Source organism: Polypterus senegalus, chromosome 3 (assembly GCF_016835505.1).
Source record: "Polypterus senegalus isolate Bchr_013 chromosome 3, ASM1683550v1, whole genome shotgun sequence".
NCBI classification, from domain to species: domain Eukaryota; kingdom Metazoa; phylum Chordata; class Cladistia; order Polypteriformes; family Polypteridae; genus Polypterus; species Polypterus senegalus.
The window spans coordinates 275,117,343-275,134,217 of NC_053156.1; the positions used below are offsets into that span (position 1 = coordinate 275,117,343).

The window sequence follows — 16,875 nt, forward strand, 5'->3', positions numbered from 1 at the left end:
CCAGCCGTTTTAGCTCTAGAAACTGTGAGCAACACACAGACAGAGACACACACATCATCAAGATATCAATGTTTTTGGTATCAGGGGACCCTAAAATGTCAAGATCTGTCAAAAACCAGAGATTGAACTTTTTGGCGAATCTAAAGCTTCCATTCTTCCCCCATAGGTGATGGGTTAGGTTTGGGGAGGGCGCAAAGCAAAAACTGCGTTAAATATTTTCATTATAAGAATTTCTGATTTCCCTGACCGCCGGCTGTACAGCCAAAGCAGCACATGGCGTGCCTCACCAATCCCACGATAACACAGTCAAGTCCGTTTACTAGGAGGGTCTACTCAACACACACACACACACACACACACACATCAAGATCCTAGCCTCACAACTACATGTGAGTGAAGCCCAACTGCCATTCACTCTGTAACATTCCACATGGGACCTCCTTCACGTCATTACATATCAGAGGGGCACTCCACTCAGGGACCCCTCTACCAATGCCCTCACCAGACACCAAGGCTCAAGACCCTGTTGGTTGTATGCCACTTACCAGCCAGCGGGGCTCTTACCTATGCCGCACTTGTTCTTCTACTGAGGTGCGACCTCTTGGCCTTGATAGTCCTGTGGGGGAGAAAACTGCAATCTAGCATCACCAGGTTCACTAATATTTACATCAGTCGCTCAAGGTATGAAGACCAAGTATAGAAATGAGAAAGCAACCTGGCATTTATTAAAATATAATCATAATCATAATTCTTCTTCTTCTTCTTTTGGCTGCTCCCATTAGGGGTTGCCACAGCAGATCATCTTCTTCCATAATCATAAACATATTAATAATAAAAATAGAGGAACTTATTATAGAAACTTATAATTAGATCACAAATATCAGGATATAGTCTGAGTAAAGCTGACTGAAAAGTCACAGGCTGATTATGCCGTTTTGTAAAATGTCGTTAGTTTCCGGAAGGTTCTAAAGGTGCCAGTTACCCGCTTGATGGCTGCTAAAACTTCTCTTACAAGAGCACTGGGCGAGTTTGGTTAAGAAGGGCAGGTGGGCATCTTTTATTGTGTTGGCATTTAGAGAAGCGAAACAGCAAAGGTTCGTTTCACATTGAGCTCCGCAGTCACAAAACTCCACGCCATTGTTGATTTTAGGGGACGGTCACACAGGCACAGTGAAGAATTTACACACTTGGATTGTCTTGAATGGCAGTTCTGTATGTTTTATTGTGCTAAAGTGAATTATGTTCTGATTGTTCCAAGGATGCAGTGTATTGTGGGTATTGTGATGCCCGAATTACAGTATGCATTATAAGCAGATTGGCACTGTGTCATGTCTCCAGTCTGGTAAGTTGCCTGACCTTACATGGCATTATTTAACGCACCAGCCCTGCTCGGAATCAGCCCTGTGGGCACCCACTTGCTTTCTCTTCATGTTGGCGCGAGTTCCCACTGCCCCCACACAGGTTTTTCACCGTCTCCCATGTGTGCCACCCGAATGCTGAAGCCACACCTCATTGGTTGCTCATGGTTTCTCACCTGTAGCGCCCAGTGGGTATCTCATTCGGTCCCTACGGCTTCCCCCTTGGAATATCTTCACACTCTTCTACTCTGGGAGTCCCTAGCAGTTCCCTTGTTTCTTCTCCGTGTTCTTGAATGCACTTGGTACCCCGTGGGCATTCCAAAACATGTGAACAGATTCGCACTTGCAAAGCCTCCAGGTTGTCTACCAGTCTGAATGAATTGTGTCAGCACAAGTTCCAGTTCTTTCTTTTGCTCGGAATACCAAGCAGGTATGGCATTTTGTTGAACCAATTTCCACTCAGGCTCACAATGCCCAGTAGGTACCTAATCATGTCAACACAGATTCACACTTGTAACACCTCCATAGCATCTCATGCTCGGAGTGCCCAGTAGGGATCTCATTACGTTGGCACAGGTTCCCACTTTCAAACGGTCTGAATCTCACAGTACCCAATGCCTGTCTCATTATTTCAAACAGGCTCCTGTTCACAGCTTTGCCATGTTGTCTTTTGCTCAGAATGTCCAGCGGGTATCTCATTGTGTTGGCATCTGTCCCTTACCATAATAGCTCTATCTTTCTTATAGACAGAATGCCCACCACCTTCTGTTTTATGCTTAGAATGATCCATAGGTATGTTATGTGGACACAGATTTCCAAATGTAATACTCTCATTCCCTTTGATGCCAAAAATGTTAAGTGGGTATACACCTTTATGATCAGAATACCCAGCAGGTATCTCATTATGCTGGCACAGGTTCTCAACTCAAATCCCTCTATTCTGTGTGATGCCTGAAAAGTATAGTGGGTATCTCGTTATGTCAGACCGGTTCCCTGTACCAAAGCTGTACCTGCATGCCATGTTATGATCAGGATGCCCAGTGGAGAATCTTACGATGTTGGTATGGGTTCAGAACCGTGGGTATCTTATTATTTAAGACATGTTCCCACATGTAAGAAAACTGGCTTGTTTTACGCTGAGAGTGCCCATTTGGAATCTCATTTTTTTTGCATACGTTTCCACATGCAATACCTCCATGCTCCCTGATCCCAAGAATGAACCACCAGTGTCACATTATTATTGCCGCAGGCTGACACCACCGTGCTATCATCTCATCACAAAGCCTGGCAAGGTGCTTGGCCTTAAGTGACATATCTTGATTATCTTGATTCAGTCCGATGCCCAAAATTCATCATGGGTATCTTATAATGTTGACAAGCTCCGACTCGCAATGCTTCTTTGTTACCTTACGACCAGAATGCCCAGAAAGGCTTCCCAAACTGTTTCCTGGCATTCGACTTATCTTTGAAATGTTCACTTATCCTGTTAGACTGGCACGGGTTCCACTTTGAAACACCACCATTTTGTCTGAGGCTCAGAACAGACAGTTTGTATCTCATTATATTGGCACAGCCGTCCCTCCACTCTCTCTGATGCCTGAGAGGCAAAGCGGGTATCACATTATGCCAGCAGGGTCATTCAATGTTGTTTTAAGTTCAGGATGCCCAGCAGTTCTCTCATTATATTGGCTAAGACTGCACGTTGCCTTGAACTCAGTATGCCTACTTGGTATCTCATTATATTGGTACAGACTCTCAACTGCCAGCACCTCCATTCTCTTGGATGGCAGATAGGCAAAGCGGGTATCTCATTATCCAGACAGGTTACCTCTTTTAACACCTTCGTATTGTCTTGTAATGTGAATGCTAACTGTACTGGCAGAGATCCTACCCTAGATTGGCACAATTCTGATTTTGATTCAAAATGTACCATTTGGCATCTCATTATATTGGCACTCACACTCAACTGTAACAACTCCATACTCTCTGATGCCTGAAATACCAAGCGGGCATGTCATCATTAAAGATGGGTTCCCACTTTTAAAACCTCTCTGTTGCCTTATGATGTGAATGCTCACTATATTGGCACAGATCCCATGTGGATCATCACCATTCTGCTTTAAATTCAAACTGCCCATTATATTGGCACTCGCACTCAACTGTAACAACTTCATGCTTTCTCATGGGTATCTCATTATTGAAGATGAGTTCCCACTTTTAAAACCTTCATGTTGTCTTATCTCACTATATTGGCACAGATCACATCTGAATCGCCACCATTCTGATTAAACTCGGAGTACCCATTTGGAATCTCATTATATTGGCACAGGCTCCCAACTGTAATGTCACCATTCTCTCTGATGCCCAAAATGCAAAGTAAGTATCACATTATGCCAGACAGGTTCCCACTTTTAAAGCCTTCATATTGCCTTATGGTGTGAATGCTCACTGTATTAACAGGGAACCCACCTGGATTGTCACCATTCAAAAATGCCCATTTGGCATCTCATTATATTGGCACTTGCACTCAACTGTAATAAATTCATTCTCTCTGATGCCTGAAATGCCAAGTGGGCATGTCATCATTAAAGATGGGTTCCCAGTTTTTAAACCTTCATGTTGTCTTATGAAGTGAATGCTCACTGTACTGGCACAGATCCAATGCTTTGCATCACCATTCTGCTTTAAATTCAAATTTCCCATCATATTGGCACTTGCACTAAAAACTTCATTCTTTGTAGTGGGTATCTCATCATTAAAGACAGGGTCCTACTTTTAAAACCTTCATGTTTTCTTATGATGCGAGTGCTCACTATACTGGCACAGATCCCACGTGGATTATCACCATTCAGCTTTAAATTCAATCTGCCCCATCCTGCAAGGAAAAGCCTGGGCATTAGTGGCAGAATTTACACTCCAGCCACCATAAACACCTCACACTGTTCCATGCCAACTGAACTAGTGTGGTGCTGAGGGGTCACCCATTGCATGACTGCACTTGTTGTCCTAGTCTGGTATACTAAGGTGGGTGCGACAACGTGCTGCATCAGCGCAGCCTCCCAACCCAACCTTTGCCCATTACATTGGCACTTGCACTCAACTGTAACAACTTCATTCTTTCTAGTGGGTATCTCATTACTGGAGTCGGGTTCCCACTTTTAAAACCTTCATGTTGTCTTATCTCACTCTGAATCTTCACCATTTTGGTTAAACTCAGAATACCCATTTGGAATCTCATTATATTGGCACAGGGTCCCAACTGTAATGCCGCCATTGACAACAATGCAAAGTGGGCATCTCATTATGCCCAGTAGGTTCCCTGTATGTTGTCTTAAGTTCTGAAAATCCAAGCGGCTCCTCATTCTATTGGCAAAGATCCCACTTTTATCCACACCACTTTACTAAGTGGGCATACTGAATTGAAGGCATCTGATTATATTGGCACGGGCTCCCAACTGTAATACCCAAAGTGGGTATTCCATTTTGCCAGATGTTTAAAACCTCTATGCTGTCTGATGAAGTAAATGCTCAGCTCACTATAACTGGCACAGATCACACTCACCATTCTGCTTTGGATTCAGAATGGCCAGTTGGCATTTGTTTGTGTCAGACAGGTCCTGTGTTATAACAATGCTTGATGGTTATTTCAGCATAATGGCGATGGTTCCATCTCCATTTTGGACTCAGAATGCACTATGTTGGCAAGGACTCCCAAATATGATGGGGCATGCAGTCCATCACTTACCCCACTAGTGCCAGCCCAGCTTTGATTATTACATTTTGACATTTTATGTGTCAGTTAGTTACTTTAGGAGTGCTGTTTAGAATATTCATAGCGCCGATTTGCATAAAATATGCAAATGAGATTACAGAGGAAGCGCCACTTGCCTCCGTTCCAGTTTGACTGTGGGATCCACATCTCTAATGACAGCCTTATTAATTTTAGAATGACTGCTCTTCTGGAAATTATCAATCCCTGGAAGATCTGATAATTCAAAAGGTAAAAGAAAAAAATGAAAGACTATTTAGCGGTCTAATTAACAGATTGTGATCATATTTTAACACCTCCCAGCAGATTCTGGAGAGGAGCGGAGTAACAGTTTTCATATTTACGGTATTTGTGCTCCTTCCTGCTAATAAGGCCTGGCTGGGAATGTTGCGAGATTCGGTAATTCACTTTAACTCTGTGGGCATCACATGGGTCCTGTGCAGCACTTCACATAGCCCTACTGCCAGTATCTAACAGGGTGGCATCAGTGGTGTCCAGACGTCACCCCATCAGTCAATCATCAACATGCCTGTCTGTTGGGAAGCCATCTTGGACATGCCAGCCCGTCACGGGGCACACTTCACACACATGCCCACTCACTCTCCTTCAGTTCTTATTTGGTCGTGACAAGTTAATAGTGTAATATGAGAACGGCTGAATCATTGATTCTTATGACTCAGATTACATTTTATAGAAAACCTGGAGACTGCTCTCTGCAGGACTTGGTCACTCAAACTCCAGTACTTGTTTATTCACTAAAGAGAAGGTGAGCGGCTGAATCACACGCAGAGTAACATTCAAAGTGTGTTAGTTGATCTCGGGGTCACTCGGAGCCTGGCCAGCGAGGACACAAGTGGAACTGGAGCACGGCCAGTGAACTGCCATGGACGGTCCCTGAAAGAAAGAAGGTCATTCGCCTCATGATGGAGGTGGTCCAGGGGCCCGGGGGAAAGAGAGGAAGACCAGCGTGTTTAAGCCAGCCGACGTCTAGCGTGCGACTGCACTCGGCGCTCCAGTACTGGGCTTTGGGTACAGGGTGAAGTATCGAGGTGCCAGGCAAGGGGTGGTGGACAGTGCCAATTATGTAGTGGTTGTCATGGTATCAGGACAGGAGCGGAAATTCTAACCTGCATGTCCAACCAACACGCAAAACTGCTGTCTGGTGCCATGATAGATAGAAATGGATTACAATCGAGCTCTTTGTGTTATTTAGTAGAGATAGATAGACTTGAAGGCGCTATATACACAACAGACATAGTTAGTAGTGGATAGGCAGATGTGATGGGCACTACTGAGTAGGCAGAAAGTAGAACATACTGTATCTAGCTAGAGAGACCGATGTGAAAGGCACTATATAATTGATAGTAGTAATAGACTGAGAGATGTCTCCTGTTGCCCCCTTTGCCACCATGTTTCCTCAGCTCGTCTGATCCCTGTTCCTCTTCTCTCTTTCTTGCTCTCGTTTCAGCACCATGTGAAGTTCCTCTCAGCGGCTCGTGAAGAAGCCTTTGCCGAGACATCTCTCTCTCTCTCTCGCTCTCTCTCTCTCTTTCTCTCACTGACGATGACTTTACGAAGGACTTCCCTCTGGGCACACCGGGTGGCATTCCTCCTGACAGTGCTCCTCCCCCCCGAGGTCTCGTGGTGCCAGAGTTTTGGCACTTTCCATGCCGAGAACCGCGACTGGACGTTCAACCACCTGACAGTGCACCAGAAGACGGGCATGCTCTACATTGGCGCTGTTAACCGGGTCTACAAGCTTTCGGGCAACCTGACGCTGCTGGTTTCCCACAACACAGGTCCCGAGGAGGACAACAAGTCCTGCTACCCGCCCCTCATCGTCCAGCCGTGCAACGAGCCCCTGACCCTCACCAACAATGTCAACAAGCTGCTGCTCATCGACTACTCGCAGACCCGGCTGCTGGCCTGCGGCAGCCTGTATCAGGGGGTGTGCAAACTGCTGCGTCTCGACGACCTCTTCATCCTGGTGGAGCCCTCGCACAAGAAGGAGCACTACCTGTCGAGTGTCAACGAAACCGGCACCATGTACGGCGTGATCGTGCCCTCACAGGGCGAGGACGGCACGCTCTTCATCGGGACCGCCGTGGACGGCAAGCAGGACTACTTCCCCACCATCTCTAGCCGCAAGCTGCCCAAAGACCCCGAGTCATCTGCCATGCTGGACTATGAGCTTCACACTGACTTTGTCTCCTCGCTGATTAAGATTCCGTCTGACACTCTGACCCTCGTCTCCCACTTTGACATTTTCTATGTTTACGGTTTCGCCAGTGGGAACTTTGTCTACTTCCTCACCGTGCAGCCAGAAACCCCTCTGGGCCTGAACTCGGGGGCTCACGGCACTGACCTCTTCTATACCTCGCGCATCGTGCGCCTCTGTAAGGATGACAACAAGTTCCACTCCTATGTCTCCCTTCCTATTGGCTGCACACGCCACGGGGTGGAGTACCGGCTGCTGCAGGCCGCCTACCGGTCCAAGCCTGGGGAGGTACTGGCCGCGGCACTCAACATCAGCGCCCAGGACGACGTGCTCTTCGCCGTCTTCTCCAAGGGCCAGAAGCAGTACCACCACCCGCCCGATGACTCGGCCCTCTGTGTCTTCACCATCCGGGACATCAATGCCCGCATCAGGGAACGCCTGCAGTCCTGCTACCAGGGAGAGGGCAACCTGGAGCTCAACTGGCTGCTGGGCAAAGACGTCCAGTGCACCAAGGCTGTAAGTATGAGGGGGCACTGGGGGTGGGTGGGGGGTGTGTTACTGGTTTGACAATGCTACAAATCCTCCATTATGGCACCTGCAGAGTGCAGATCAGGGGTGCAGATGGCCGAGCCTGTCCTGTTACCCATTTTGGACAGGAACTCTGAGTCCTCTGCCCGCAGTAGCCATGTACGGTACTTCAGTCTGTGATCTGATTTTGAGCTGCAAAATGTTTAAAGTGCATACATAAGGTGTTATATGATTAATATTGTGTGCATACATTAGGTGTTATATGATTAATATTGTGTCCTATGTGTGACATGTTGTACATTAGAAAGTAGACATGGAGTCGTGCACAAGGTGCTACTTAAAATGAGACCGTCAAGTCACCATATTAACTAAAAACAGACGTGAACAATAAAAAATAATAAACCAATAGGAAATGCCCAGCATGAAATACGAAATACATATTTGAAGTAAAGACGAATCATGTGCGCTGTATACTGTAAAGGGCATGTACATAGTTCATACTTCATAATTATTTGATGTAGTATTATATCAGGGCCTGTATGCGAATGGCTAACTTAATACAGAAGAAGGAGGAGCAGGAGGTTAGGAGCACACGCTGATACACTGCATTACCGCACCCACCACACGACAAACCAACTCAGGATCCAGATTAGGACAACGGGCGACACCTCAGCACCACACAAGTTCAGATGTAGTGGAACCAGTGTGAGGTTTTTATATGGTGGCTGGGGCACTGCTGAATATCGTACAAAGTTTGACACCAGTGCTCACTACGTAGGATGCTATCAAATAAGAGTGAATGTAGTGATCAGGGTAAGATAAAGTATGAAATGTAGTCTTGTGGGTTTCTCACCATGTAAGAAAAAATATTAAATTGAACCTGAGTGATATTTCTCACTATGTAAGGTACTACATACTGTAAAATAGAGTTCAGTCAGAGAAACGTTCTAACTAAATACGTACAGCCTGTTGGATGTGTCCCACCGTATATAAAGTACAGACTGAAGAGGGTTTCTCAGTACATAAGATAGTTTAGAAAATTGATCCCGAGTGATATTTCTCATTATGTAAAGTACTACGATGGATGATTCTCACTACGTAAGGCAGTTCATCAAATGCAGCCAGATGATGTTTCCCACCACATAAGACACTATCTAAACTACACACTAATGGATGTTTCTCACTCTGTAAGAGAATGCAAAAAATTGAGCATGATTGATATTTCTCATTATGTAAGGTACTACAAAAATGCAGCCATATGTTTCTCACAGTGCAAGACACTATATAAAATAAAATACACACTAATGTAAATTAAAAAAAAAATGATCCTGGTTAATATTTCTCACTACCTAAGATACTAAATAACATACAGTCAGATAGATGTTTCTCACGATATTAGTTGCTACCTAAAATGCAGCCAGATGTTTTTCACCATGTAAGACGCTATATAAAATACATATTAATGGATGTTGTACACCGTATAAGAGAATGCATAATATCGAGCATAAGTGATATTCGTCACTATGTAAGGTAATACCAAAATACAGCCCGATGTTTCTCACAATGTAAGACACTATTTAAAATACACACTAATGAATCTATCTATCTATCTATCTATCTATCTATCTATCTATCTATCTATCTATCTATCTATCTATCTATCTATCTATCTATCTATCTATCTGTTATCCTGCCTACTATACGATAATTATCTATCTATCATATAGTGCCTTTCGTATCTATCTGTTATCCTGCCTACTATACTATATCTATCTATCTATCTATCTATCTATCTAAGCATATAATATATACAGAAATGAGCCTGGTTGTTATTTCCCACTACATAAAGCACTACATAACATACATCCAGATGATGTTTCTCATCATATAAAGACATTATCTAAACTACATACTAATGGATGTTTCTCACTATATAAGAGAATGCATAATATTGAGCATGACTGATATTCCTCACTTATGTAAGTTACTACAAAAATCCAGACAGATGTTTCTCGCAGTGTAAGACACTATATAAAATAAAATCCACACTAATAGATGTATATAAAAAATTGAGCTTAGTTGATATTTCTCACTACATAAGATACTAAATAACATTCAGTCAGACAGATGTTTCTCATGATATTAGTCGCTACCTAAAATGCAGCCAGATGTTTTTCACCATGTAAGACACTACAGTATATAACATACACACTGGTGGATGTTTCTCACATCATAAGACGCTATATAAAATACACATTAATGGATGTTGTACACTGTATAAGAGAATGCATAATATCGAGCTTAAGTGATATTCGTTACTATGTAAGGTAATACCAAAATACAGCCCGATGTTTCTCACAATGTAAGACACTATATAAAATACACACTAATGAATCTATCTATCTATCTATCTATCTATCTATCTATCTATCTATCTATCTATCTAAGCATATAATATATACAGAAATGAGCCTGGTTGATATTTCTCACTACATAAAGCACTACATAACATACAGCCAGATGATGTTTCTCATCATATAAAGACATTATCTAAACTACATACTAATGGATGTTTCTCACTATATAAGAGAATGCATAATATTGAGCATGACTGATATTCCTCACTTATGTAAGTTACTACAAAAATCCAGACAGATGTTTCTCGCAGTGTAAGACACTATATAAAATAAAATCCACATTAATAGATGTATATAAAAAATTGAGCCTAGTTATTATTATTATTATTATATTTCACACTATGTAAGATACTGCCAGATGATGTTTCTCACCGTATTAGTTGCTACCTAAAATGCAGCTGGATGGATGTTTCTCACTATGTAAGACGCTATATAAATGATAGACTAATGGATGTTTCTCACTGTATAAGATAATATATACACCTCAGCCTGATGAAAGGCACTATATACAATGCACCCAGATGGATGTTTCACTATATAATGGAATATATATAAGCTCTAGTCTAATCGATACTTCTTACCATTTAAGGCACTATTATGGCTTGTTATATATTTCCCAATATGAAAAATAAAGTTTGATTAATGTTTCTCACTGTATTAAACACTAATCATAATATAGCCTGATTGGTTGATGTCTCTTCTAAGTAAGGCACTATTTATATTAGATTTTGCACTTTGTATGGCACTGCAGTATATAAAATGCAGGCTGATAAACGTTTCTCAGTATATAAGGCATAATTTAAAATACAGGCAGATGACTGCATGTCACCACGTAAGGGGCTGTAGCAGAGAGTCTTATGGATGTTTGCACTGTTTAAATAAAGTATACCCCGATGGGGGGTCTCACTGTGTTAGGTGGACCCTAACACAGACACTGGAGCTCACTACCTCTGTATGATTTGAGCTGTTCATGTCCACTTGATGAAAGACGCTATAAAAAGGCAGCCCTCTGACTGAAGTTATTCAGTCCCGCTCAGCATTAGATGTGCCGTTCCAGGCTCGGTGGAGGTCTGTCATTCCTCCGTTAATCCCACATTTCTCTTCGATTCGACGGCTTTCCGCTTTCCTCCGGGATCAGTAGCACTTATAGGATTATCGCAGATCACTTAAGAGTAATTCCCTCCTCCAGGCACCCAGTCAGATCAGAGGCCAGCTGAGACAAGAGAAGCCAGCGTCCAGTGAGGTGGTTTGTCACAAGGTGTGGGGATGGGGGGTGGGGGGGGAATGGCGCTGTTATTGAGCCACATGACTTGCTGGTCATGCCCATTCAGCGACCTCTGACCCTGGAGAACGTTTGTTAAATTAGTTGCAGCCGCTGAGTATCGTCAGAACGCTTCACAGAGCCATAACTTAGACACGGTCAGCGACAACCATCTGACAAAAGCAATGAAAAATTCATGACGACACGGAGAGGGGCTTCCAAGTGGGAAACTCGCAGCCGCGTTCCTTATAATCCAGCGGGGCCCAGGCTAGGAATGTCACATCAGACTGAATGCCTCTGCTTCTGTTACTGATATATCGCCTTTCAGTGTGTGCGCTATGGCAACACATGTGGTGCAGCACAATTTGGAGGTGCACACCCCTGGGGTTGCAGGAATCATGGGAGGTGCCATGGATTCAGGTGACACATACGAGGTGGCAGATGACATTGTTCTGTTTTACTGTTTCTCACCACGACAGATTTCCAAAGATCCGTGTGAGATAGCACACTTTTAAAGTTTGAGGATCCTGCCAAACCTGTAGAGCACATTCACATTTTACTCTAGAGAGGTCAGCATAACTGAGTGACATCAGTCTAGGGAGTCTGTCTCAGACCAAGCGTACCAGGGCAAGGGTACAAAATGGATCACCACAAGTGAAGAGCTCAGAACACAACACACGCTGGTTAGACGTCCTCAGTTACAAAGCCTATCAGAAATCCGCCAGACAACAGAGGGTCTTCTTAAACACATTGAGGGCATCGGAGGTTTGAATGGAGGTGGGCAGCTTGTGCCACCAGCTTGGAGTTACACGGGAATAGAGTCTGGACTGAGAATGGATAATACAGAGAGATGGCGTCACCAGACATCTCTCATCAGCAGACTGTATTTGTCATGATGGAGCTTGACATGTCACCACACATATAGGTGCTGATCCACTGACCACTCTGTAGGCAAACCTCAAGGATTTGAACTTAAGTCCTTGTGGCCCCCCTGTGCTTGCCTGGTGCACTCTTGACGTCTCTCCTCACCAGGACACACGCTAGGATCGGCTCAAGGTCACCTAAGAGTAGTCTCAGTGATGACAAGGTCAGAGAGGGTGGCAAGGAGGATCTGGTGGCTAACCATGTCAAAGGCAGAGGAAGAGATCTAACAGAACCCAAATCCTGACAAACATTCCAACCAGAATACAGAAATGAGCCTGGTTGATATTTCTCACCATATGAGGTACTACATAACACTCAGCCAGAAGATGTTTCTCACCATATGAGACACTATTTAAATGACTAATGGATGTGTCTCATTATATAAGAGAATATATATATATAAATATATAGTGTTCGAGCGGTGGAAGGACAGACTAGAAACAGTCAAACTTTTGGGATGCCAGCTGGGTCGTCCCTTTTAATCGTTGTGAGACGAAACAAACAAAAATGAAAAAATAACAAAAAAACGCGCCAATGCACTATTCCCAATCAGGGATTCCTCCTTCTTTAAGGACTTTTGCGAGTCACGTGCTCCACCGTGCGGCTTGTTCGGGTATTCCGGCAAAAGACGTCTTTTTCTTAGTCTGCGCTTCCTTTATGGCGAAACTTCCGGAAGAGGTGGGGTTGTGCCCTTACTGGGCGGTTTTTCGGAGCTGTGAGGAATGAAGAACAACAGGACAAAGTCAGCGGTAGCCCCCCCTCTTGTCTCAGTGGGTTACTGCGTACCTTTCCCCGGCCCATAGAGGAGTCCTCCGACACCCATGCATGATAATATATATATATATAAGTGAATAGATATCTATACACAGAAATGAGCCTGGTTGATATTTCTCACTTTATAAGGTACTACATAACATACAGCCAGATGATGTTTCTCACCATGTAAGACACTTTATAAAATACATACTGATGGATGTTTCTCACCATGTAAAGCACTAAATAAATGGCAGCCTAACTGATGTTTCTCTCCCGCCTGGTCTCCAGTTGTTTTGGTCGAAGACTGGAGGCCATCAGGACAGGATAACTGCCCACTCCAGACGTCTTTAGCCCAAGCCATTATTTTATATAGCACCTTTCATCCGGCCACTAGCACTAGGCCATACACAGTAAGAGACACCTGGCATTGCCCCCCTTAGCTAATTGTCTTCCTTGATTTTTCTCCCCAAAACAGCCTGTACCAATAGATGACAACTTCTGTGGCCTGGACATCAATCAGCCCCTTGGGGGCTCCCAGCTGGTGGAGGGGCTCACCCTGTACACAGAGGTGCGGGACCGCATGACCTCAGTGGCCTCTTACGTTTACAACAGATACTGCGTGGCATTTGTGGGCACCAAGAGTGGCAGACTCAAGAAGGTAAGACATGTGTGTTTTTATTTTATTGTTTATTTGATCAGCCGCTGGGCTGGCATGTTAACCCTGGCAGTCACTTGTACTCTTCACAGCTGTGTCAAGTTTAGCCAAAGCAGGAGCAGGTCTGTGGCATAGAGTGACATCAGTAGGTGACTGCCACAGTCTCATTGGGCCATTATGGAAGGGTTTCATCGTTCAAAATGATCATTTTTTGGAAAAGTGTGTCTTACATGAAATCTGAGCAAAGTGTCTAAGTGGTTGTGGTCCTAAGCTTTATGCCACCTGGCTGAAGGTCCAAATATTGGCATTGTGATGCGTGTCACTACAAGTTGTGCTGCTTACTTACAAATATATTGATGGGCCCGCTCAGAAAGTCCACAGTTCCCTAACCTGCATGTGAGGGAGCGCCTGGAGAGCGGGGAGAACATGCAGACACCACACAGACAGTGACCCGCTGGGACATTTGTGATGGCCTGTATGTTTGATGCGCTTGTGTGTGACCTACAATAGACTGGCACCCCTTCTAGAATTGATTCCCAGGCTCTGCCTCACCTTGACTCTCATTCTTCAAAGCCGCTTCTTCCAGTTCAGAGTCAAGTGTGGCTGGCCAGTCCCAAGAGTATCAGGTACCAAGCAGGAGTCAACACTGAATGTTATACCAGTCCATTCTGGGCACAGAGTGGCACACTCAAACCAAGTACAAAATTACTTAACCTTCACCTTTAAGCAAAAGAAGATTAAGAGGTGACATGATTGAAGTGTTTAAAATTATGAAGGGAATTAGTACAGTGGATCGAGACTTGTATTTTAAAATGAGTTCATCAAGAACACGGGGACACAGTTGGAAACTTGTTAAGGGTAAATTTCGCACCAACATTAGGAAGCTTTTCTTTACACAAAGAAAGAAAGACACTTGGAATGAGCTACCAAGTAGTGTGGTAGACAGTAAGACGTTAGGGACTTTCAGAACTCGACTTGATGTTTTCTTGGAGGAAACTAGTGGATAGGACTGGCGAGCTTTGTTGGGCTGAATGGCCTGTTCTCGTCCAGAGTGTTCTAATGTTCTAATGTAAGTGAATGCCAGGGAGAACATGCAGACTCCACACACACAGACAGCGACCATTGGGGCAGCAGCATAATTTCGACATGCTTTGTGCCCACCGTATGTTTGAGGTACTTGTGTGTCATCGGTGATGGATGGGCATCCCTTCCAGAATTGGTCCCTGCCTTGAGCTTAATGCTTCTAGGATAGGTTCTGCCTCACCTTGACTCTCATTCTTTAAAGCCGCTACTTCCATTTCAGGGTCAAGTTGGTCTGATCAGTCCCGACAGTACCAGGCATCAGCAGTACCAGGCATCAGCCATTTTTAAAGTCCACAATTACCTAACCAGCATGTGAGTGAGTGCCAGGAGAACATGCAGGCTCCATTCAGACAGTGACCTGCTGGGACAGCAGGATTATTTGGACATTTTTGATGCCTTGTAATAGTTGGCATGCTTGTCAGAAAACACCCAAATGATCTTTCAGATATGCCCACTCTGGCTGGCAGATGCCAGCATGCCCCCATAGCATTCCTCACTCCTGGTTCCCACCATTTACAGATCAAGGCTGTGACCTCCATTTGAGTGGGTGAAGGTGGGAGTTGCAATTAGGCATGGATCTGGGACCTTGCAGACAAGGGTGCAGCTATCTATCACCCCTGCCAAGAATATGCATGCGGGACCCCTGGGAGTTATGGTAGCAGTCGTTGAGCAATCGAGCAGAAGGGTGTATGTTTGTTGGGGCTGGCAGCGCACTTTCTTCATGTATGCTTGTAAGAGCACTGCTGTCCCCCAGAACTGCAGGGTCTGTAGCCATCTGCCCACTCCCCGCCCCACAGCGCTGCTGCCCTCTGCCTGACCTCAGTCTCAGCACTGCTTCTTCTGTCTCCTCCTGCCGGACCCCCTTCCCCTAATCCCTTCTGCTTCCCTCTTTCTGCCCCGTCTTCTGTCTTCACGAGAGGCCCTCAATTACACTGCCGCCTGTCACTCTAATGTCATTGTGTGGTGAAAGTCATCGGGCAGACCTCTGTCTGGCCACGGCCCCCCTCACTGTACCTTCTATGTATGTCAGTCCTGGTTTGTGGGCACCAGCACAGAATAATGCCAGGCACCCATGTGCCCCTTGCCCACATCCCCTCTCATTCCCCCCAGACAGGCTTTTCATGACAGTTCCCCCCATCATGTGCAGGATGTTTTTTATTTAACATCTTGAAAATGATCCAAAAATGAGGCCACGGAAAAAAAAGAAAAACCTCAAAGCCCCGTCTGCAGCTGCTGGAAGGCCAGAAGAAGGTCCATGAAATGAAATCGCAGAAGAAACGGCAAAGTGGTGCGCCCGAGCCTGGCGGAGCCGTCCCTCCTGGATTGCGGTCACTTCCTTGTAGACACTCAGACGGATCCGTTTGTCATGTTTTTCCTTTGATGGAGCAGGAAGAAAATGGCCCTTTATGTGGCAGATCAAAGATTGAACTGCCATGTCTGCTGAGCGGACGTCTAGAATAATAATGGTAATAATAATAATAATAATAATAATGTGCTGAAGGAGAATCCTGCCATGGGCACGAGAGCCAGACAAGGACCACCACATCTCTCATGCCACCCCCCCACACACAGATCTGTGTTCCTTCTCACTTATGATATTTATATAATGCCTTTCATAGAGCATTGCTTATTATGCATATAGTGCCTTTCACAGCATTAGTATCTTATATGGTGGAATGGTGGCAGCATTCTGGGGTCACATTCCACACCTGGTCTGTGCCCCCATTGCTTTCTTCACTGCTTCATCCTCCAGTTTAAAGATCACAGCTCTGAAACCCACCATTTAAGTGGGCGAAGGTGGGAATAGGCACTGTGCAGGGATTTGGCAGTGGTGCCATACCTCCACTGTGCACATAAGGGTGCAGCCATCTAATGCCAAGACTATGCATGCAGGACCCCCAGGAGT

At 44.7% G+C, this 16,875-nt stretch overlaps 1 protein-coding gene across 5 annotated transcripts in view; it reads left to right on the forward strand.

Annotated features, from left to right (window-relative positions):
• The window catches only part of plxna2 (plexin A2), a 333,056-nt gene that overhangs the window by 59,152 nt on the left and 257,029 nt on the right, over positions 1–16,875 (forward strand). For all 5 annotated transcript variants that reach the window (XM_039749202.1, XM_039749204.1, XM_039749205.1 and 2 more), the window contains exons 2-3: positions 6,596–7,861; positions 13,707–13,889. In XM_039749202.1, the coding sequence (XP_039605136.1) occupies positions 6,692–7,861; positions 13,707–13,889 (1,353 nt within the window). In that variant the 5' untranslated portion in view covers positions 6,596–6,691. The remainder of the gene's footprint in view (positions 1–6,595; positions 7,862–13,706; positions 13,890–16,875) is intronic.